The sequence below is a fragment of the Molothrus aeneus genome, chromosome 4 (assembly GCF_037042795.1).
Source record: "Molothrus aeneus isolate 106 chromosome 4, BPBGC_Maene_1.0, whole genome shotgun sequence".
Taxonomy (NCBI): domain Eukaryota; kingdom Metazoa; phylum Chordata; class Aves; order Passeriformes; family Icteridae; genus Molothrus; species Molothrus aeneus.
The window spans coordinates 24,712,936-24,736,423 of NC_089649.1; the positions used below are offsets into that span (position 1 = coordinate 24,712,936).

The window sequence follows — 23,488 nt, forward strand, 5'->3', positions numbered from 1 at the left end:
TAGCCAGAGTATGCTGCAGTCATCACAAAGTAAAGCAAGGAGTCCCTGGATGGCCTCCCCACCTGCAGAGGGCCATCTCTAGTTCCTCCTCAACCGGGATAAAATCAATTGTCATTCTGAGAAAGATCACAAGCTGGTTTGGGGACAAGGAAGGGTAGACACCTTCATAACAAAATCTGTTGTTCTTTTGACTGTTCTCTTTGGATTTCACCTTTTTCTAACTGGGCTAGAAGACCTGTTAGAGCTCCACTTGGCTGACAGAAACATGAGTAACAGCAGCTTCCCTTTCTCCTGCTGTTCCTCACCTCTCTTGTCAGTGCAATCTCCACCTGTAAGAGAGTCCTGACAGATCTCTGCTGTGATTAGATTGCCCTGCACATCACCAGTGACTGTGGGCTGGATCTCTCCATCACTGATACCATCTCAGGTCTTGCCAAACTGGCTTCTGCAGCCAAGGAAAGAAACTACATAGACGGTATTATTCCTGGCAAGAGGAACAGCGTCTCTGTGGAAAAGGACAGACATAAGAATCACAAAGGTGCTATTTAAAAACATAAGTTGTGAAACTCTGACAGGATCTGGATTATGTGCTTGCAAAGTAATGAAGTGCTGAATTTACAACTGCCCAGTGCTTAGAACTGGAGACTAATAGAGGCTTGAAGGGACCTCTGGAGATATCTGGTCTAGTTCTGCTCTACAAGTGTGGCTCAGGGAAGACTGAATAAAACAATCGTGGAAAAAGTTAAGGTGAGGCTTGGCACAGGTCATGATTGCAAAACTTTCATAGTGTACAACACCCAGTTTCAAATTCAGGTTTAAGTGGGATTGTAGGAACAACTTTTGCCTTGGACCAGCTGCATAACCACACTTTGATACGCACTCAACAAGCCATACCTGTCTCCTCCTATTGCATAATGTTTGTAAAGTTACTTCATCAATACAAAGCCCTTTATAAATAATTTATCACGTGTTCTGGGAACAAACCAGTTCTTTGGAGGATCTACTTGAGTGATTACTGAAGTTTCTATGGTAAGTGATGTATTTTGGTGTTGAGGTTTTGAAGTATACAAAGTTTCTATTCTTTTTGTACTTTTGCAGTGTTTTGGACACTTGGTGATTTGCAAGGCAAGTGCAATGCAGATCCTTTGCACCAGTAAAAGTCAAACACATATAAACCCATCCAAGGGAAAGGTACTTATAGCAGCATGGTCTCTGTCTGCAGAACCTGCATGCAGTGCTTTCAAAAGAGGTTCATAGTGCTCTTCCTACTGCACAGCTGCACAACAAAGAGTGGCTCATTCATTGTTCAGTGCTACCTTTCTTTCCCCCAGCTTTTACAAGCCAAAAACCAAATTAGAATCTGGTTCAGACTGCCTGGAATTAATCTGAATCCAAAAAACAAAGAGGCTGCTCAGAGAAACAGCATTTAGGTAAGCAAATGGGATTTACAAGCCCGTGCAGTTTTTGTTGGCTAGTATATATTAAAATGGTAAATAGCAGTCAGCATTAAAAGAAAATGCTTTATACGAGCAGTAACTCAGACTTTCAACAGTTTTAGGCAATTACAACAAAAACTATCAAGAAGATGACTAATTTTTACAATTAGTACCTATAATTATAAGAGAATTTGCAGGGTCCAGTAGTCCATCACAAAAATTTATTTTGTTAATTACAGAAAGCTTTTTATACCCTGGGCAAGACTCTATTTGGTTTAGAAGAAATACTTTGGCATAAAGTCAGAAAATGTTCATCACTGTTGGTATCTGGCGTCTGGAGTTTAAAGCCTCCTACTAAATCAGTACTGCAAGCTGATATGTATTTCATTTTCTTCAGCATGATAAAGCTTCTGCCTTCCAATGCCCAGGTTGTGTAGAAAAATCACTTATCTATTCCAGTTCCCATCCACAGGAACACAGATCTGCAGAGCATTTTCCAAGCATTGGAAGGTTGTACTACTTCCTACTAAGGCTAGAAGTAGAAAACCTGAAGTATGGCAAAATAATTCTCAAGCCAAATGAATTTCATTTAAAAATAAATCTTGAAATACATACAGCATTCTAAAGCAGAAATACACTATGTAATTCACATGATACAGATGTGGCTCATTGCTTATGGCTCACTGTCCACAGAGGAGAGCAAACAGTACCCTCCAGTTGATGGTTTTTCAACCATCACACTTGACCAGTAAGATTTTCTCTTTCTTAAGTTTAGAAAACACTTTCTGAGAAAGCTCTTTCTCTGGATTAACTGGGAATGGCCTGTTAATGCACTGCTGCTGTGCCCCCATCCCAGCCCCTTAAAAAAAAAGTATTTTTGGTCACTCCAGCTTTACCATGGTTAGCAATCAGATGTCCTCAGAGCAGGAGTCCCCGGACTTAAAAAATAGCCCTTTTTAGATATGTCAAGTTAGATGTAGGAAATAACTCCTAATTATTGGCCCACCAAAAGATCAGTCCTTTAAATAACTGTACACATCTTACAAACATTTCAAAGGAAAAGCACATCCATTTGTTAGTGTGAATACCACACTGGTCACATAATAACATATAATGTTCATTGTCTCTATGATGTGACCTTGAATTTCATCAAGTGTTCAAGTCTTCCCCAGAAGCAAGTGCTGAACAGTCAGGATAGTGGAGTACTTAAAAACCTCATTAGAATAAAAACAAAAGTTTGGAGGACAGATGCTTTCCCTCTTCTTTTGCTGCCATCCTGCTGGAATCTCCATCCTCTTTCAGTCTCATCCCAACTTTTCTGGTTAAAACCTCTTTTCCAAAACACCCTGGAGTCCAGTTCAGAGGCTTTCAACCTCCCTTTCTGTATTCATGTCTTCTTACTGCTCAATTTCTGTTTTTGCAGGTGTGTCTCAATCTCTTGCTTGAAAACAAGCATCCCGAGCTGGCCATGGGAAGCCTCATTCATGGCCTTGGACTGCATGCACATTTTGTACTGCTCTGGAGTCAGCTCATCCAGACACTGCTTTTCATGCCACAGATGGAAGAGACCCCTGACAGGCGTTCGGATCACCATCAGGTTGCTGTGAAGGTACTTGCGGTACAGATGCACATCTTCACCACCCCAGCCTTTAATGTCCAGGTCAAAGCCACCTGACACAGACAAAATTCAAAATAAAACTAGAAATCTGTTAGCAAACTCAATGCTATTAATTGCACTGCAGCTGTTTTCTGATTCCAGTCAGCCCTTTAAAACACACACACTTTCTGTGAACATTTATCTGCCCATCTTCAAATATTTCACCATCAGAGAAAAGTTCTTTATTTGTAATTTTATTTGTAAACAGTGTTTAGATTCTAGTAATTCTGTTACACCTAGGAAATGCCTGAACATCTAACCACAGCACTGCTGCAAATTAGTGAGACAGACACATTGGCAAAGGAAAGGGAGGCTAATCATAATTTTCTATGTTTTAGCAAACAGGCAGGTGTATTGGAATGTATTTTTCTTACCTATGTTGATAAAATCAGATCTGTACTGGCAAGTCATCCCAAAACCAAAGTCTCTCCAAAATCCAGTTTCTTTTTTAATAATCTGCACGGAGGGAAAGGAATATTTATATAGAAGCAGAAATGCTTTCAGAGGGAGCATTCTGACCTGAATGTGGTCAGAAATAGGAGTAACTGCCCTTTTATTCTTCCCCATGTGAATCCACAGCTGGTCCTGAACCCGTTTTTGTAGATATTCATTGGATATATCTATATATCTGCCCCCCCAAAACAGCTGTATTCTTAGCTATCATGGATAACCCCCCTGATCCAGAACAATCAGGTTTTACTCCACTCCTGCTGTTGTAGACCAAGTAGAACAATATCACAGCTCTGGAGATAATTTCTTTGCAGGCAAAGCATCCTCCAAAACTGTTAGTTTCTGTGGGATTCACACCTGATGTAAGAAACATACTGGTAAACCAGGGAAGCCAGACTTTGCTGTCAGAACAGATGGTGGCATCTGCATTGTGGACCACAAGAGCTCTAGAAGAAAAGAGTGGTTCTAATCTGATCACACAATCTACAGCTTTTTGATTACATTGATTTTGAGTAACAAGAATAATTTTCCATTACAGAAAATGCTATATCCACCTAAAATTGAACTCCAGAAATGCTTAGTGATAGATATATATCCCATGAAAGCCTTTGTAAAGATGAATGGTCTGCCTTCCTGAGATGGACAATCAAAATATTATGTATTACAGGTAGAAAATCAGAGCACTGAGAAACTATGGCTATAATTTTGAAAGGCAGATATCCAAGTACAGATCTCTAAGGTCATAATTCTTGCATGTGAGTGACCTAACCCAATCTGGTGAGACATCCAAGAGCTTCAAGGGACTGGGATAGGCATTTAAATCCTCTGAGCAAGTCAGCAGTACTTCACACTCTTGAATGCCTGGTTAGAAACCTATCCATTAGCAGCTTCTTTAGAAAATCTTGACTTAGTTGTGACAGAATTTCAGAAGATGAGGAAAAAGAACTTCCATTTCTGGTTTTACAAATCCTAGTATTTCCTTTATGAAGAAATGCTCTTCCAAAATTTTCTCTCCTGATTTATTGTTTATGCCTCCCCTTTTTGTTTATAACTCTTGTCACTTCAAATGCTTTTTTAAAAATTTATTTTACTGCTTACATTGCTATACATTTCATTTCTCATTTCTCCTTTCCTTGAAAAAGCCAAGTCACTGCAGAAGCCAATTAAAAGGAAATAAGATTGAATCTGTCAGGCCTGCACTGTAACAAGAAGTCTCCATCACAATGCCCTTACAGCAAGCTACTCATGTGCATTAGCATTATTATTTCCCATTAGGGCAAGTGGCTGCTGCACAAATCAAATTCTATCCAAGATTTCTGAAGGATTTTTCTCCTCAGAAGCCCAAGTTCCAGGACGGAGAGCCAACATAGTCTTATTTTATTGGCATAGATCTGGCCTTATGCCTGGCAACTAATGTGGGCTAAAAGTACAAAAATATACATAAAAATGTGATTGGCTGTACTTCTTTAAATCAAGAAGCTTTTCTGACATAAGCATCACGTTTTATGATTCAATATTAGCTATAAATATTTTCACAATCCTGACAATATACTTTGTGGAAATTATGCTAGCTTGAAAGCTAAACTCTATTTCATTCCCTAAGCACAATTTTTACAAGCTTGAGGATCCCTAACAGGCTCTGAGCAGAGAAAGAAAAGCTTATGTGAATCCCATGGTATGATCAGAACAAGTTTCTTCTGAAATAAAAACAGTACAAGGAATTTTCCAGACACTTCGGTAAAAGGCTTTCTGGCTATATGTCTCATAACACAGAGAGTAGTTTAAAAATTTACTTTAAAATATTTTGGATTGACTTTTTAAACTCTCATTCTTCATTTTTATGGAGGAACTGCACAAGGTGGAGGTAGTGATGACAGAAGACTGGACTCAGACACCAGGTGATCTTTTTTAACTGTGACTGTCTCTGGGCTCACACCACCCTTAATTCATACTTATCCAGAACAACAGTAGAAGCTGGGATGCTCTGGGCACAGTGTCCAGCCTGGGACAGGATGAGCCCTAGTAAGTGCAGGGCCTGGCAGTAAGAGAGGCAGATGTGGCAGGTTAGGACCTGGCCCAGAGGAACTGAATGAAGCTGCATAGTTGGCTTATGTTTCAATTTGAAAATTCAGCCACTTAGCAGCACTAGTGGGGAGAGGACTTTGATCCACTGACTCTGGAGAGAAGCAAGACTCCCTTCTATCAGGCCTTTAGGCTCAACAACAGTGCAACACCAGAGCACAAGAGAATGGAGAACAGTGTCTGCAGCAGTGCCAAGCAATGGCTTGGTCACTAACATTCATGTGAACCTCTCATCTGTGTGCTCTTTCTTCCTCACAACAGCTCCCTCCTCATTCAGGAGACTCATACATTTCTTAATCATATGCCTTATGGCAATGTTTTTAAAAATACTGCTTTTTTCTCACATCAAAATTATGCAGGTGAGATGAAAATCAGTGGAGTTGTGCTGTGTTGTATCAGTACCAGAATAAAGTGACAGTTCCAAGCATGTGATTTGAGTCAGACGCTTCAGAAACACACTGTCTGCTCACAGGCAGTTCAGTCATGAACTGTGGGAAGGGAAAGGCCACTGTAAGGTGTTCAAGTAAGTATGGAATAACTGTGACAGCTCCTGGAGCTCTCCTTTTACTGACTGATCTGAGGACAGCTTTGCTTTTTACAAATGTCATGTCTTCAAATGCAAATAGTATTCAGTGACAAGAAGAAATCAGAGCAAGTCAATGACTGTCACCCCAAAATAGCACACCATGGAGGAATTATTCACTAGTTAGGAAATTCCTTCTAACAGAGAAGCAGACATTTAAAAAATTCTTAGTTTCCATGTAAAAACTTCAAAAAGGTTTAAAATAAATGGCACCAAGGTACTTCCCAGTGAAAAACACTGCAGAACTCACAGTAAGTTGAGTGTTGTAGTTAATTTTGTCTCTGTGGTGGTCACTGTGCACAAGGAATAGGGAAATGCTATCCAAGAGCACATGTACCTTTAAAAAATGCTTTGTTCAAATAGAAGCAGGCATTCAGAGATGCATGTACTTACCAGCTGTTGTTCTAAAGATGGTATGGAATCATGATGACCATAAATTATACTGGGGTTATACTGGCTGAAGAGAACAGGATAAAATACCTTCTTCCCTGGAAATGACAATGGGTTGTTTTTTTTAAAAAAGCTGTATAAAACACACTTGTCTCTTACAAGGTACAGTCCAGACCTGACCATATCCAGACAAAGTCACACAAGTTTTGCACTAAGTCTATGTTCTTTCCACAAGAATGTGAATGTGAGGATATAATTAATAAAAAGATCCTGTTCCAGAAAGAAAGGTGCTGAAGGCAAGAGATTCTATCACACTGGGAGCAAGAACTGTTACAACTGATTTACAGTAGCTTCATTACCAATTCAAAGACAAGAATACTCTGGTGAAGGATTTTACAAAATAGGTGGAACCTGTTGAAAGACAATGCACTTCATGAGGAGCATTACCTGGCTGTGTGTTCAGTCTACAGGAGTTCAAGAATTCAGCTGTGAAGTATATATCCACATCACAAAAAAAGAGAACAACATTGTTTCCTTTCCAAAATCGAGCACCAACATCTAACCCTTTGCCCCTGGAAAACTCTTCATTCAGCTGGATGAAGGTGAAGTTCTTGAAGTTGGCTGACCTAGAAAGGAAAATATTCAGCAACTTACCCTGTCCATCCAGCTCTTAATACAAGCTGGGGGTGGGAACCCCATATGAAAGAATTAACAGATTAATAGAAACCTGTAGTATCACAGTTCTGAGAGCAACTGGAGGGAAGAGATGTCCTGTTTGACTCTTGAGGAGATTTCCTATCTACGTTCAGAGCTTGACCTGTGCCAAGCACACTCTAGCATTCCTACCACAGACTTTCTTTGGACAGATCTCACAAAAATCCCAACAAAGTTTAGATTCACAAAAATATCTTCAGTATGCAAATTTCAATTACCTGTGATTACATTACTGTATCTATACAAGGGTCTTCTTCCTACACAAAGAAGTCAAGCAAAAGGCTGCGGTGCCACATGATCTTGACAAATACAGCTATGTAACCAAACTCAACCGAGCAGAACTGGCCAAAAGTATCCAGTTCCTTTGTGCTCTACTGAAATTGTCTTCCACCTGCCTTCGGAAGTCAGCTTTCAGTCCTAACAGTCAAAGCCACTTTCAAAGAACTAAAGACTTACCAGTGTGTGGGGGGAGGGAAAAAAAAAGCAGTTGCACTGAGGTAAATTGCGTTAAAATCTGCTCTACAGTTCTAAAGACCACTCTGTGGGACTCTGGGTAACACCATTTCTATTTGATACAAAAGGAAAGCTATTTTCTGCAATGCACTTTAGAACCTTTTGGCACAACTATGAGTTTTGAGTTATCAAGTCTCCACTTCACGTAGGATTGCTGCATATAAACAGTACCAGATGTTCAGGTACTTACTTAGAGGTATTTTCAAGTATTGATTTGACTTCATTCATTTGTTCCTTTCCAAAGTAAACTACAGTGAGGTGAATTCTTCCATCCTGCTGAATGCCCATTTCCCTGGAGAAAAGAGACAGATTTGTGACTTTTTCCGGAAGTTACCTTCCTTCAATAACCTACAGCAGCTGGAGAAGGCAGAGTAGGGTGAACCTCAGAGGCATTCCTGGGAACGTGATTCACTGACAGGCATTCTTGTCCTGAGAAAGCTGCTCACTTTCTCCCTTAGAAGAGACAGAAGTCTTTCAGGCAGGTTAGGTACCAGCTCTCTAAGCAGCATTTGTTATATTAATAGGACACTGTTAAAAGAGGTCATCCAGCCCCAGGAAGAATGATCAGGCAGGCAATAACTTCAGCACTCAGGAGAACATGAGAAAGGGGATTTTTATAATATCCTACCTCATAACCTTGAGTTTTTGCAACAGATATTCCAGAGTTAAGATCTTTGGCATTAACTAAAACCTAAGTATTAGCAGAGATCAAATGTGTAGCTCAAGGGTAAGACCAATCTGAGCAAATGCTAGAACCGTGCCTTACTTGCTCTAAGTTTGGTTTGTAAGAGTTCATCTATAATCAGCAGAGAGATCAGCATGACCAGAGGGCAATTTCTCCCAGTCTAAAACAAGATTATCAGAATACTAATCAGAAGGCTAATTTAGACAAGGAGCCTATTTTTAGAAGGCTGTAATTGGACAAAACATCCCATTGTAAGAGTAAGTATCTTTTGATAACACAGTCTTTTCTGGGCAGCTATTTAAAGTTACATCTCAGTTCAGTTCTTCCTCTGAACATCATATCTGTGCTGAAAAAATAATAGTTTAAGAGGAACTATGCTGAAAGCTTAAATACATTTTTTCTTGCCTTTTGTTGCCTTAATATTTTATCTAATGGAGCCTAGAAAAGTGTCTAGGAGCACTGATTCCCCTTTTCCTGAGAAATGCTCCTTTGCAACTAGTGCATGGCATTCTCATGTTGCCACAATTGTATGTGCCCAACAAATAGATTGAGACTCTTGAGTCAGGTACATGCAAATCAGAAACCCTGATGACTGGAATATAATTGCTTTTATCGCTAATCACAATGCATTAAGCAACCAAATGCCTTTCAGTCTGTAATCTCAAAAATCACTGTGTGGAACAATGAACTGTTATGTAAAAGTAGCAGTGAGTGAGGTTTTGATAACTATTGTAAATCAAAGGCGACTCCGACGAAGGGGAGAGAGAATGATGCATCTGACTCCATCATCAGAAGGCTAATTAATTACTTTATTATACTATACTATATGCATTTCATCTTAACTGAATCTGCCATGCACTCACTCTTGCTCACAACTGCACAGAACTGCACTCATCTCTGATTCTCTCGTGACTGTCCCGTGACAGTCTGACACACACACACACCTTCTTGGCCCTGATGGGCAAAGGGAATAAAACATCCTCACTTTGGGCAAACAATCTCCATATTGCATTCTACTTTGGCACAACACAGGCACAGTAAGTGAGATAAGAATTGTGTTTTCCTTCTTCTCTGCTTGTCTCACAGCTTCTCTCTCTTCAGAGGGCACGTGAATACCACAGATAACTCTTTTAATTGCATCTTACTTTCCTAGTAAGAAAAAGTAAAGGCAGCATTGAAGGAAACTCACCTGAAATTCTGCATGAATTGCCGAAATTTGCTGGCTCTCTTGGCCAACGGCACAATGACATTAATAAGTGTGTCAGCCATATTGACATTTTCATTTTTCACTTTCATTACAGGACCAAATGGCCGGAATAAAACAATCTTCTTGAACTGATGTTTTGCATCTCCTTTGAAAGTCAGCTCATACAAGGTGCCTTTATTTTTTTCTGTACGGTAGATCCCTGCATGAAAACAAAAATGAAGAGATTTTTGTATAAAAGTTGGGCTCCTAGGGGGAAAAAGGGGGAAAGTCTTAAGTTGCTACATCTAAGCTGAAAATGCAGCAGAGGCAATGAGATATTTACTTTTATACCAATACACAGTCCACTATCATTTGGAGGAGGCCATCACTGTAGCAGGGACACAGCCCTGGATTGCAGGAGCTGTTTGGTATTCTTGCAGGCACATTCCAAGGCTTGGCTGAGTTACAAACCCCTGAAGATTGCCAATTGCTCACTCTCAGTATAACCCAGCAGATGTACTGTCCTTATTTTTCAGACTGCTCCAATTGCACACTGCAGACATGTATGGTGATGGGATGCAGAGGGACTGCAAAGGCAGTCTGCCTCTCTGCAACAGGAGGGATTAGGCCATCTCCCAGAAAGGCCATTTCCTGATGAGCACTGGGAGGATCTCTGGAAAGTCCCCTGATAAAACTGTGCAAACAGGCCCCAGCCATCAGCTTCACCCACTGTCAGTCAGGACAAAACTCTCCTGTTACTCAGCTCTCAAGAGACTGCTATTTTCTGTATGAATTCCCACTCCTGGTCAAGTAATGGTCTGCAAGGATAACACTACAGTTTGTCAGAGGCTAGACCAGGATACTTAATTCATACAATCATGTATTTATTTCCTGTATGTAAGAAACTTTTGTCATACTTGATGGGTGAAATTGCTCTAGTTCATGCTGAGAGCCAACATGAACTATAAAAGCCTTGATCATGCCCCACTGAAATACTATAATATCCTAAATGAGATCAAATTGGCAAAAAGGCTATAGATTTTACCCACTCTAAATGATACTTCAGTCCCTACAGTGTATACTGAAATAAAGCTTTTTCACTGGAAATCCATTAGGTTTAAAAAAGAAAAATTAATGCTAATTCTAACTAGTCATTAAGCCACTGTAAACATCTTAACAACTTAATCAGTACAAGAGTATAATTGCAATGCCTTCCATCTCTTGCAGAAGTTAAAGAAGCACAAATGTCTTGAAAAAAACTCCTCCTCTTAACTTGTTTTTCTTTTTTTTCTTTTTTTTTTCCTCTCCATCTGGCTAGGAAGCATAGCTTCTTCTGGTTATGAAAGACAAGACCAAAATAAGGCTTGCTTTTTAAAAAAATTTGGTTATTCTCTGATGTGTAACATTGCTGGGCATCTGACCCATAGGCTGTCAACTCTGTCTGTATTTCTTGTGAAAGTCTGGGTCAAAGTTTTCTTCAAAGAGCAAAGTGACATAATCTCTTCATCTTGTATTGCTGCTTTTACATTGGTATAATCAAAAAACTAATGAGGTGTGATTTTATATGAAGAGAGTTCTGTGGGCTGTCTTATCTTCACTATCATTCTCCAAGTCTTTTATTCTTAATGAACACTTCAGCTGGTTAAAAATATATGCAGATTTGCTGATCCATTATTCACTTCATGTTTTATTTTTAATATAAGCTGATTCAACAAATGCTCCAATCCTCCTTCTAGCATAGTAAATGAATCTAGGGAGATAGCAGCTCCATAATTCTTTTGCTGCTAATCTTTCAGAGTTGTGCCCTTTGACTCCTCCTAGCTTTTTTCATAAAGTCTGCCCAAGCTGCAGACCATGAACTACATCTGTTACTGAACTGGAGCTCATCTGAATAGTGGCCTAATAGTCCCTTGATTTCTTCCTCCTGGTGGCCAGAGAGTAGAAATCTGAGCCTTTGAACTCTGCTCACCCATTTATTCTTACAGAAAGCCTGCTGATGATCTGAGTGCATTGTTGGTTGCACTCATTTGCTCAGGCAGTTTTTGAACACAGGTTTTACCAAAGATGTTTGTGTTTGAAAGGTTAAGGCAACCTTCTGACATTCAGATAAACAAAATTCTAAATTAAATCTGATTTTCATTCCCTTTAGAGATAAATTGATAGGACTGTTTCAAACATGTTTCACATGTTTGACATAGTGAACTGACATTTTTTCATAATAAATAAGTTCTAAATTTAATTAACAAATCTAATAGTATCTACCACACAATATTTCAGCTTTTGCTTTTACATTCTCTTCTACCTACCCCAGCCAAGAAACAGTGACCCCACAAATTCCACTTCCCTGGAGAGAGATGTACTATCCAATAAAGGAAACCTTGCCAAATAAGAAGTACCTTAAAGAAGAATGCAAGTTTGTGACCTGGCTGGGGTCCCTCACAGGGCTATACACCCAGAGGCTGCTTCTAAATCTGTAGTTTTGTTCTTGTTTAGTACCTCTACTATGGCTGAAAACAAGTAGCTTAGGTGCAGGCATTTATACAAAATGGTAATCCAAGAATTTATAGTCATAACATTTTATACTGAAGAGAACTGTATGCAAGTTTAATGCCTCTAATTAAATATTGCTATTCTTCACAAATATTTAAACTATTTGTTTTTCATTTTTAAAAATGTTCTTTCCTTTTAAAGTATCTTCTTTTTAGAAGCAGAGAACAAAGTGATTTGCCCAAGGACAGGCAGTGAGCTTTGGAAATGAGTCTGAATGTCTTGAGTCACTCTGGTGACTCGCCCAGCAGAACATCCTGCCTTTAACAAATGCTTTCCATTTCCAAAGGCTCTACTTTATTTGTGCCACCAGGACTTTCTACGTGATCCAGGAAGATGTGTTAAACAGCCTCAATTCCGAGATATGAACTATGAGGGGAGGAAAAAGTAGTCTCAAAAAAGTGAACAAAAAACCCTTTTCCTTCAAAGATTGCTTCTGAAATGAAAACCTTGGAAAGGCCAGATATTAAATAGGGATAAAAGAAGGTTAATTGATCATCTATTGCTTCCATTACAGCAGATATTCAGAATATGCACCATTCCTTTCAGAGACAGAGAGAAAAGTCAAAGCCTTTGGAAACCCAATGTAAAAAAGTAAACAGGAGCTCTGTGTCAGCAGATAGAATGGCCCTAAGATGAAGGGAAAGAATAAGTGAGAAGCAAAAATGGCCTGGGCTGAAGAACTGATGAAAGAGCAGTAAGTCTCCAGTCTTCAGGGCAGCAATTCCCAGAGCTCTCTAAAGAAATGGAAAACACCTGATGTCTATTCAGCAGGGCAGGCAAACAACTGCCAACTATATGGATCGACATGAAACGTGTAACTAGCAAACAGCCATGCATTCTTAACAAAATGCTGTTCAGTGGATGACAATTCTAGCCTCAGTTCTACAGACTACAGGCTTCAAGTCTCCTAGTGTCTCTAGAAACACTCCCTGGATTCATGTTCATTAATTCCCTTCTGTTAGATGATGTAGGAGCCACTATGAGGATTTATCAGAATTTGTTGTCCTTGTTTTAACTCAGTACTACAATGGTGTTCCCACTTCACATGCAGTAAAATACAGCATCTTATCCTTTGATTAAAAGCATCATTCCTTTCTCCCAGTAAGCAGCCATGGCAAAATTCCATCAGATAGACCACTACCAGTAGCTGCCCATTTGAGGAAGCAAAGCTATTCCTTTTTCCTTTGCCTCTGAGACCTTGATTAAAATTCCAGTCACTAGACAGCCACATACTTTAAGTAGGAAAACTTTTGATCCAGCATATTTGAAGGTGTTATGGCAGGGCATTTCTTAAAAATCCAGGGACTTTGTTTCTGGAGCTGTTCACATTAGGAAAGAATATCATCAGGCAGTGATTCCATTCACTTATGGAACACACTACTGAGGCTTGTCAGTCTCTGAATTATCATCTCCATCTCTGAGAAAATGAGCAACTCCCAGATCTATTTGGTGCTGCTGCTATTTACATAAATTAATGACCAGACCTGTTATCCTGCTTTCTGAGCAAGTGGCTTTCTACTGGAAACAGAACAGTCCTTTGCCTGCTTATAATACACAGAAATTTCTTTTTTTTTTCCCATGCTGTTTCTTACTGACTCCCCTTGGCAGAAAGCTAGTGAACTTGGTTCATAAGTGGGAGGAATAAAGGGGAGAGGGGAGCAGTATAGCAGTTGAACAGTCCAAGTGCCTCTGTCAGGAGAGAAGCTAAGCAGAGAAGCAGCCAGATGGATACATCTCCAGCTCCAGGGAGAAGGTGTGGCTCCCTTGGTTTTGATTAAGGGGGGGGAAAAATGGAAAATTCCACTACGTGTCAGCTATTGCTCTGGAAGGAGAACTGAGAATCCTATCCAAATTTCATGTAACAGCAAATCTGCTGAGGAGGAGTTTAACTCCGATTAAGGTACTAGGGTCATAGTCTAATTTCCACACACAAGTTACTCTGTCTAGAAACTGCAGAGAATGCAACACTAATTTTAAGATGCCACAGGTTTAAAACATTTCTCCTTTAATGCAAGAAGTGTTTGAAGAAACATTTCCCCTCTGCAAAGACAAGAATAAATGCACAAAATTAAAAAAAGGAAGAGATACAGACCCCAACTGAGTTTATTGCCACACACCACCACTCTACCTAACAATGAACTAGTACTGAAAAAGTGATAGCAGGTGCCAGGATCCACAAGAAAAGAAAAATTCACACAGGAGGTCGAGAAAACAAGATTACTGTGCACAACTCTATCTTCTAGCTAGACTCAGGATCAGCAACACACTTGAGCAAAGCTGGTGTCAAAGGCATCTCTAAGTAGAGCAGAAACAAGGACACAAATCTCACATACTGACAGCAGCAGTTCAGATTTTAAATCCTGTCTCTGACCCTGATTACCTGATTTTCATTTCAGCACATTTCTCCACCTGATCAACCTTTAGATGAGAGCAGTAGCCCCACATTTAACATGAGAGGCACACAGTTTTTAGTTCTGTTATTGCTTAAGCAGCTGGAAAACACTTAGAGGGTTAGTGCTATTACTTTCAGTGCAAATCTGGGCACTCCCAGAAATCTCCAGCTGCCCATGGCAGTTCCAGAAAATGAAAACATCTGGCTTGGTGGCTGGGTTAATGGACTCAACTCGTGGTTGCTGTGTTGCTGGACTTATACTAAGTTGCCGGAAGCTGACACAGAATCCAGCTTATTACTCATTGTGTAGGCAGTAGCACCTGCAGAGCACTGCTTCCAAAACAAGTTCAGAGTCCAAAATATACTTGAAATGCAGAACTGGAACAGATAATTCAGTCCTCCCTACACATACTGAAGTTACACAGAGCAATGGATTTGTCCTTTGATTGGCAGTTTTTGCCATTCTTGGGAGAATAAAGTTGGGGGGAAAAAAGAGTGACAAGAAGTCACAGAGATGTCCAAAGGGATTTGGCAAGGAAATTTTCTGCCAAGTCTCTTTGTTTCCAGCCCCAATACATGGATCACTGCATTGGCAATCAAATCAGTCTGCCCTGATGAGTGAGAATTAGAATTTGTTCCCTTGCACCTGCAGAAGTAAGGACCTGCCTCACAGGGGAGACATAAGAAAGGTTCCTTGAGCTCAGACTGAGCTGTACAGAGGCCTCCAGTTTCTTGAGCTCTAAGTCATGTGAAAGACTTCCTCCCTCTGGAGAATTTCACCATGGTATAAGAAAGCCAGCAAGACCATTAGTGCATGAAGAACCTCCACAGAGCCAGCACTAGCATGCATCTCTTCCCCGCATCTTCCTGCACTTGTTCCCCGAGCACAGCACTGGTACCTTGTCAAAGTCTCTTAATTATGCATAAAGGCAGGCTCACAGCTTAATTGATATTAAGCAATGTGTTTCAGGAAACATCTCCTTTCTCCTGACCCTCTCACATGGAAAAGGTGGTGCCAAACCGTCATATCTGCTTGTTCAGCACCTATAAAAACTGTAGAAACATATTTTGAAAAGATAAACTAAACAACAAACAGAAAGGAGGAGAATGGCAGCATGGATTTGAACTGCAGTTGCCAATGTTAACTCTGGGAATAGATCTGGGATTGCAGCCTGGTCAGTCACTCCTTGCTTTGTCAGTTTTGAGGCAAGCACGCGACTCGAGAGCTGTGAAAACACATTGGTGTCACTACAGGACACAAAGTTGTCACCAGGTCCTGTTCCCCAGGAAAGCTGCCATTTTGCAATAGTGCCCGAGACAGCATCACTAGGTCACAGCAGTGACACTATCCCAGACATCTGTGCTCTGACACAGCTCCCATCTCCCTCAGCAACTCAGTCACCCAGAACGCCCCCCCAGCACTGTGTGCACCTTCTAACCTGCTCTCTGCATACAAACCTTCCACGAAGTCGGAGGCTGTGTATAGGCGGGGTTTTGCTTTGCTGACCCCATCTGGCTTGTTCAGGCTCCCCACTGCTAATTCGATCACCTCTATCAACTCATCTCGCTTGTCCTTCCTCACAGGCTTCTCCTCTGGGTGCCGTGTCAGCCCTGTCTCCAGCTGGTAAACCTTCTGGAGGGTGAAGCTCTCAAAGGGCACTGCTGCATACTCTGTGGAGAGCTTAACACCGCTGTGCACCTCTGCTTTGTCTACTTGGGAACGCAGGAAGGCCAACAGGTTGGCCTGGGCCTTCTCTGGCTTACTGTGGTCAAGCTGAATGTCCAAGGGGTATGGGTACTGGTTCTGCATGTTCTTAAGCTGCTCGGTCCTGCCCTGGAGCTCAGCCTTCAACTGGGCAATTTGTTTCTTCAAGCTGATGATGTAATTGTGGTGTTGCTCCTCTCGCTCTTGCAGAATGGCTTCATATCCCTCCTTCACAGTTGGACTGTGCACCCTGGGCAAGGCAAGCTGCTGGTTGTCACCCTTGGGTGTGCAAGCCAACATATAAACAATAGACACTGAGCAACAGGCCACCACCAGCAGGCCTACAAGTCGGGGAAGAAATAGAATAAATCCTCGTCGGAGCATCATATCTCAAAAAAGCAGAGTCTAACCCCACACATGCAACAGTTCTTATGTCCACGCAGTGCCACAGAGGCCTCTGGTCTTGGAGTACTCTTACACAGATACATGTATGTGCAGGAACTGGTTTGTCAGCTCTCTTGAAATGTGTGCTCTCCCTCTATATGGAGCTCTCTCTGGTGTGTACCCAGCAGGACCAAAAGACAAGTTGTGAAGCAAACAGGACACGTCCTGATCCTCATGGCAACACCTATGTTGCTGCAATATGATCAGACGGTGGATGATGGAGCCTGAGGACCTGAAAGATAAATGACAAAGACAGACAAGTTAGAATTTGGTCATTCAGTCCAGACCATTTAGCGTGTTCTAATTTAGCTTGTTTCTCAGCTGCTTTAGCAGATCTCAAAGCTGTGAAGTGCTTGGGCTAAGACCCTAAAGGTGCCAAGGTCCTTATGTGAAAAATCCCATATGTATCCCTGTCATTGTTAATAACATGGCTTGGCCCATTGCCATGGGACACTAGTCCAGGCCTCAAAGACTCCCATGCTTCACAATAACTTGGAAGATTATCTAGTGGTCGGATGCTAAAGTGCTCAGTTCATCCAGGCATTGATGGCCCTTCAGGTGTTCTCAAATCTTGGAGTGTTCACTCAAGTTTTGAAAGGAAGGCACTCAGTCCCACAGCTACCACATACATTTTAGCTTCCAGGCAGATTTTTTCAAAAATGCCAGATGACAAATATAGTCCATTTGAACATATGAAGCCTGACCAGGAGTTGAAATCTGATAACCAGAAAACTAAAAACTGTTATCAAGGCCAATTACCACAACTATCATTGTCTTATATATCCTACCAGATGCTCCCATAAAAAACAGATAGTGAGGAAGACGACATATTCTAGGAACACTCAGACCAATTTTACCCAAACTCAACAGAAGCTTTGTTACAATTTTGAAACTGTCATCATTGCACATTATTTTAACATTTCAAGACCCTCTTCTCTTTCTTACAACATTATGAAAATCTGTGCAAAAATGTACAGTACGACCATTTTTTCCAGTCTTCCTAGGACTATAGACCACAGAGAAGGTGAAACTGGGAACATTATAATTTTTAATAAAACTTTTTCAAGTATATATAGAAAAGGGGGAAAAATTAGATTATTGAAGTTGAATATTGATCTAGCTATAAGCTACATTAAAACAATTGTGCTGAGAACATTACCAGAGAGATTTTCAAAACCCCTTGGGTTTGGCCCAAACCCATACTGGTGCAAGGAACTTTATCATTTACCCAGCTGACTGTACACTTAGGTATCAAGGCTGAGTGACATCCTAGATTACACATTGTTAGACACAAACACAATCAAATTAACCCCTTGGTGCTCTCCCCTTGGATGCATGCATGCAATCATTATACTCTTTTGACAGAGAGAGTCACAGTCCTGTCAGGCATACATCCTTGCTGGCACACCCTTAAGCAAAAGCAGTTTGACTAAGAATAAGACTTTCAGAGTTATTTTCAGTTATTTCTAGTATTGAATCAAAGTCTTATGTAGGACTTTTTATAAACTGTTCTGTGGCTTCCCCCAATCTTGATTGACTATTACTCCATATGCAGCAGTTACACAGAGATATTTCTGATGTTTGGACTGTTATTATTTTATCAGTTTGCAGAGCTTCTGGGAAAAAACCCAACTTTGAGCAGGAATTGAGGGGGCTAGAATGAGCCATAAAAATAGTACTGTGTTTTTTTCAAAGTAATGCTAAATTACTTTTATAGCATTTCTAGGATTCTCCAGAAAATGTCAGCATTTTCAAAGAAAGAATTGCTGATTTTCAAGAAAATATTCAAGCAGCAGGAGAAAAGGACAGGATGAAGTTGGCGCCCTTACCTTTTTGATGTGATTTCTTTGGAACATCTTGGTCTGCTACAGCTTCTCCTCAGCTTGCCAAAACCATTGCCTGTTTATCTCCCTTCTCATGCCTTTCCCAGAAAATGAGTGTACTATGAAAAGTGCTGTCAACCTCAGAACACCTCTTCATTGCTTTCATATTTGTCAGCTGCCTACATCTTCAGTCTGTCTCTCGTGTGGTGAAAGGCTGTAGTGGAGACGCTTCCTATGGATGCACTAAAAATGTTGGCCTCCTGCAATGTAAAGGAGCTTGTCAAAGCAGGGACATTTCTAACTGTACAACAGATCTGGCTAGAAGACTGTAAGAAGGTAGTGTGCAGGGAGACAGGGTCAGGAAGTGGTGAGATGTAGTACATAAAACACTGCTGTGCTTGTATGCTTCCCTTCACACAATTAGTCCATTGACTGAATTGGCAGAAGCTGAACATCAGTGAAAGGATTAGTTGTACTAACATGGTATAAACTGAAATTACATCTCAATGGCTTAGATAAACACACTATTTAATTTCTATAAGCAGCAACAGATCTGAGTTTTGGTCAAAGAGCTCTTCAAATATTGACCTAAGAATATATATGTATATAGATAGCCATCTTCACTAAAATGTAGTATCTCTCTCTTCAGGGTATTATCTCTTTTCTACATAGTTTTCTGGTTTGAAATCTCTGCCATCAAAGATGGAACTTTATAAACATTTCAGGACAGTAAATTAGCAGAGCTGCTTTGTCCTTTGAAACACCATTTTCATAGTAAGGAATTGAGACCATGGGGACTTTAACCTTCTTCACAGGATTTTACCATCATGACTGGAGGCATCCTGACAAGAAGCTTTCATTGCTTGCACTCTGGATCTGTCTTATTAAATTGTACTGGTAGCTTCAGTGACATTGCCTTACAGTGACTGACATTTAAATATACAGCTGTTACTGTCCTACTATCTCATGGGCATGCTTGTGAAAGCAGTCCCTATCCAGGTCAGTGCCAAAAAAAGCAGATTACTTTAAATCAACACCAAAGGTGGTCACAGCTAAGGCATGTCAGCTGCATAGGCAAGTACCAGAAAGCCAGGGATGGTAACTCCTCCTAACAACCATTCTGTTGATTTCACCAGACCAACACAGTTTCACACCAACTGAGAGGAAGAGAAGACAAACTGAAATGTTATTTTTTTTCCTAGGAACTGACAAAAACGCCTCTGTATTTTCACAGCAGTCAGCTGCATCAAGTAGTATTAGTCTCTTTGCAAGGAGAAGCTGTAACAAATATGCAGTGATTAGTCTGGTGGCTGAGGGAAAGGGAATTAATTCTTAAAAAAGCCTTCACTTGCAAAAACATCTTCAACCTCAGTTCAACCTGTTAGCCCAGCCAGAGGTCAGCCCTGCTCACAGAGGTGCTTTTCACTTGCTTTCAAGGAGCCTGGGCCCAAAAAATGCTCTAAACACAGAAACAGATTCTGTCATCACTCTAAGCACTCTGTAAACATTCCTGCACAGTGGAGGGTGCAGCTCCCAATCACAGGGAGCGGCAAAAAATGGAAATTGGTGGGTTTGAAATTTCAGATGGTATGCACCCATCACTGTTTCTTACCAACATCTGAACTTTTATTGGACTGTAGAGATACAGGAAATTCACCTCTGCACAGAAATGACAATGTATTTCAAGTCTGAATTTTTGACTCTCGAAAACCACACAGAGAATCAGTGCAGGAGAAAGGGACTCAAACCAAAGTATGTCTGTATATATATCTCCTCTCTGAGCTTCACAATTTCTGCACTCCTCATGTTGAGGACAGAAATGAATGACAAAAGCTCAGTCATATTTGCAGAGGCAGTGATCTCTCAGCACATGTGACATGAGCAATGCCGGATAATTCCATGTTTTTAAGTACTTTCTGCCACAGCTTCTTATTGTAGGTGTAATTCAGACTGGCAACTCCCATTTTAGCTCACAAAACTTTGAAATTCCTTTTATTTTCTTTTTTTTTCAGTAGAGGCAGTAAGTGGCAGAAGCTGCAATTAGGTTTTGTGTAGGTGTTTGAAACATCTTCATTGAATAGCAGCACATGTCACTGTGAGATTTCAGTGGAATCATAATAATCTCTGAGATGAGCTGTGGGGAGGAGGAAACAGATGTTCCACCCAGACTTTAAGTGCCTTACAAAAATAGAGAAAGACATTCTGCAGCCACTTGTAATTTGCCTTGAACTTCTTAATTACAAGGACTGTGCATAGCACTGCAGACAAATTAGTCTGCTTTAAATGTGAGGAGCAAGATTTTTCCCCTTAGCTTCTCAACAGGAATCCAAGACCCTCAGCAGAATAGAACATGTCACAGGGATTAAAATTTAGTCTCACATAACAATTTACATACTTTATGCAAAAATTAATTCTATTTCTCCTTATGGCTAGATCATGATTTCTCAACTACTTCTCAGCCCAGTTCTTCTGTCTAGGGCTAAATTAAACAGAAGGCTGAATAAAGAAAAAAGCCTTTCTGATAAATGGACTGGGTGTACCTTCTTGGCCTTCTTGTATTGTCCCCTGTTAAAAATGCCACCGCTCCCTCTTGGGTTGACACTCACACATCCCAAACAAACCACTCAAAATCTTAACATCTGGTTTCCAATCTTCAATCCAAATAAAGGGTTAGTAAGAAATAGTATGCAGAATGAAAATGTTAAATGTTAATAGTTGAAGACAGTAGACAACTTACTGTAAAACTCTTCATTTCCTAATCTTTGATTCTAGAGTCTTCTTCAACAGAAAGTCTTACTTACATTGTCAAATGTTCTCTCAGAAATCCTCAAGTTCTAACCCTGCCCACAGAAGGACAATTACACTGTTCCCCTCTGTAAATAACAATTACAGACTGATCCTCTTGCAAATAGGTTACAACAACAATTAGAAGCTGACTTCAAAAGAAGAAGCCCTCAAAACTTTAACAGTCCTGGAAATATTGTATTTTCCTCTTGTAAAGGAACTGAGAAGTAGCTGTTTCGTTCAAGAAGCAGTTTATATTCAAGATATTGCTATAGACTTCTCACTCTGGAAGCTACAAAACCAGTGCAGAAGTCCTAACTTTTGCCTTTGATATTATCCGGACCCTATTTCTGCTAATTTAATTGGGTTCCTCTTATAAGGGTGAAGTATTAACTTTATCTGCTGTGCCACTTTAGCTGTATTCTGAGCTCCATGTGTACTTGTGTTAGACCATCCACTTACATGTGGTCTCACTGCTCATGAAGGGAACTTTCCCAAAGACAGTCCAGAACAGAAACCAAGATTACTCTGAAAGCCTTCTGCTGTCATATGCAGTAAACATGCCAGAGTTGTTTTAACTTTTACAGTAGCCATTATTACTCTTACAGGAGACATCCAGTAATAATTTTTTCTTCTACAGTATCATTTCTGTTTTAAACAAAGCACTCAAAAGGAGTACTGAGGTCCCTTGGTCCTCCCAGTGCATACCTATTCTGTGTGTGGGTTTATCAATGTTTATACACACAAAAGAGTGAAAGCACCATTGCTTTCCTTTCTCCAATGTTAACAAAACTAGTTTTAAAGTTAAAAAAACACAGAGGATAAACAGTAATTAATTTCTAACTACATCTGAAAAGAACTGGTGTAACACCTAAAATTATCTCCACACTCCAATAACATTGTTTTTTCTGGTAAAAACCCCATTACTTCAAGTAACTGCAACAACACTCCTAAAACTGCTTTCTCTGCCCCAGAGCAATGTTATCTGTGTAAGACCTGGCAGTTCTTGAGAGATCAATAACTAGCCACTCCAAGGGTCTGTATTAGGAATGCTATTTTTTGTATGAGGTACTCAGATTTCCACTTTACAACCAAAACACACCACCCTTCTCTGCTAAACACGCTGATCTATAGATGTACAACCTGCACATCCTCAGTGCAACTATTACCTGGGGGTACTATAGGGCACTTCCAAAAGCTTTCACAGGACTTTTCTGCGAGTTTCCACCACTCTGTCCTTCCTCCAGTAAGGACATGACTGATCCATGCCTTGTCAGGCTCCAAAGAGAAAATGCAGAGAAGAGATGACAAGAATGCAATGCTGCTGCAGAAACGCTGTGACTCACAAAGACCATCTCCATGCTACTACAAGAAAAAAAGACAAGGTTTTTCTCTAAAGGTCCATTTCTCATAATCAGGTTCTGGCCTGGAGTTTTAGGAATTCAGTTATTCCAAAAGAATTTTGAACTTTGCTAAAATGGAGACGAGGAATATGCTTTTGAGTTGAGCTGGAATTCAACCTGGTCTTTTTAGAGTAAATTAGCAAACTATCATAGCTTCCAGAACTAAAAATTGATGGCAGGGCTGGACAGCTGAGATGTCCAACTTAGCCAGAAGATCAGCATCTTCTGAACATGATCATCACTTTAATTTCATTTAGGTGAGTACCATCTCTGTTTTGTAGATATGGAAAAGAGGAGCATTTTTGTCCAATCATATGATGCTGCAAGATGGCATCAAATATAGCAGCATGCTGACAACAGTTTCATTTTGTAGGAAATTAGCTAACAAAACAAGGACAAGCTACAGCCAGGGAACAGCTAAATAATGCTACTCTAATTTACTTCATTTTAAGATCTAATTCAATTTCTCTGCATGTAGAGAGCTTCCAGATAGAATAACTCAGCTTTAACATAACACCAATCTATACCAGCTTCTGAAATATCTTAGAATCAGAGTATTATTAAATTATTAAATAATTAGTATTAGTAATACTAAATCATTTAGTATTTCCTGATTAAAACAAATAATGGGATACATTTTGCTTATCCATTTAATTCTGTACCTGGGAAAAAATGCTATTATTTCACTTTG

At 40.2% G+C, this 23,488-nt stretch overlaps 1 protein-coding gene across 1 annotated transcript; it reads right to left on the reverse strand.

The window, feature by feature from the left end:
- Positions 1-1,500: 1,500 nt before the first annotated feature.
- On the reverse strand, positions 1,501-18,901 carry CSGALNACT1 (chondroitin sulfate N-acetylgalactosaminyltransferase 1). The gene is made up of 8 exons (XM_066548106.1): positions 18,617-18,901; positions 16,097-17,019; positions 9,700-9,916; positions 8,016-8,117; positions 7,046-7,224; positions 6,602-6,696; positions 3,468-3,549; positions 1,501-3,107 (listed from the first exon to the last, which is right to left on the reverse strand). The coding sequence occupies exons 2-8, from the start codon at positions 16,728-16,730 to the stop codon at positions 2,824-2,826; spliced, it is 1,593 nt and encodes a 530-aa protein (XP_066404203.1). The 5' UTR covers positions 16,731-17,019; positions 18,617-18,901; the 3' UTR covers positions 1,501-2,823.
- Positions 18,902-23,488: the final 4,587 nt, after the last annotated feature.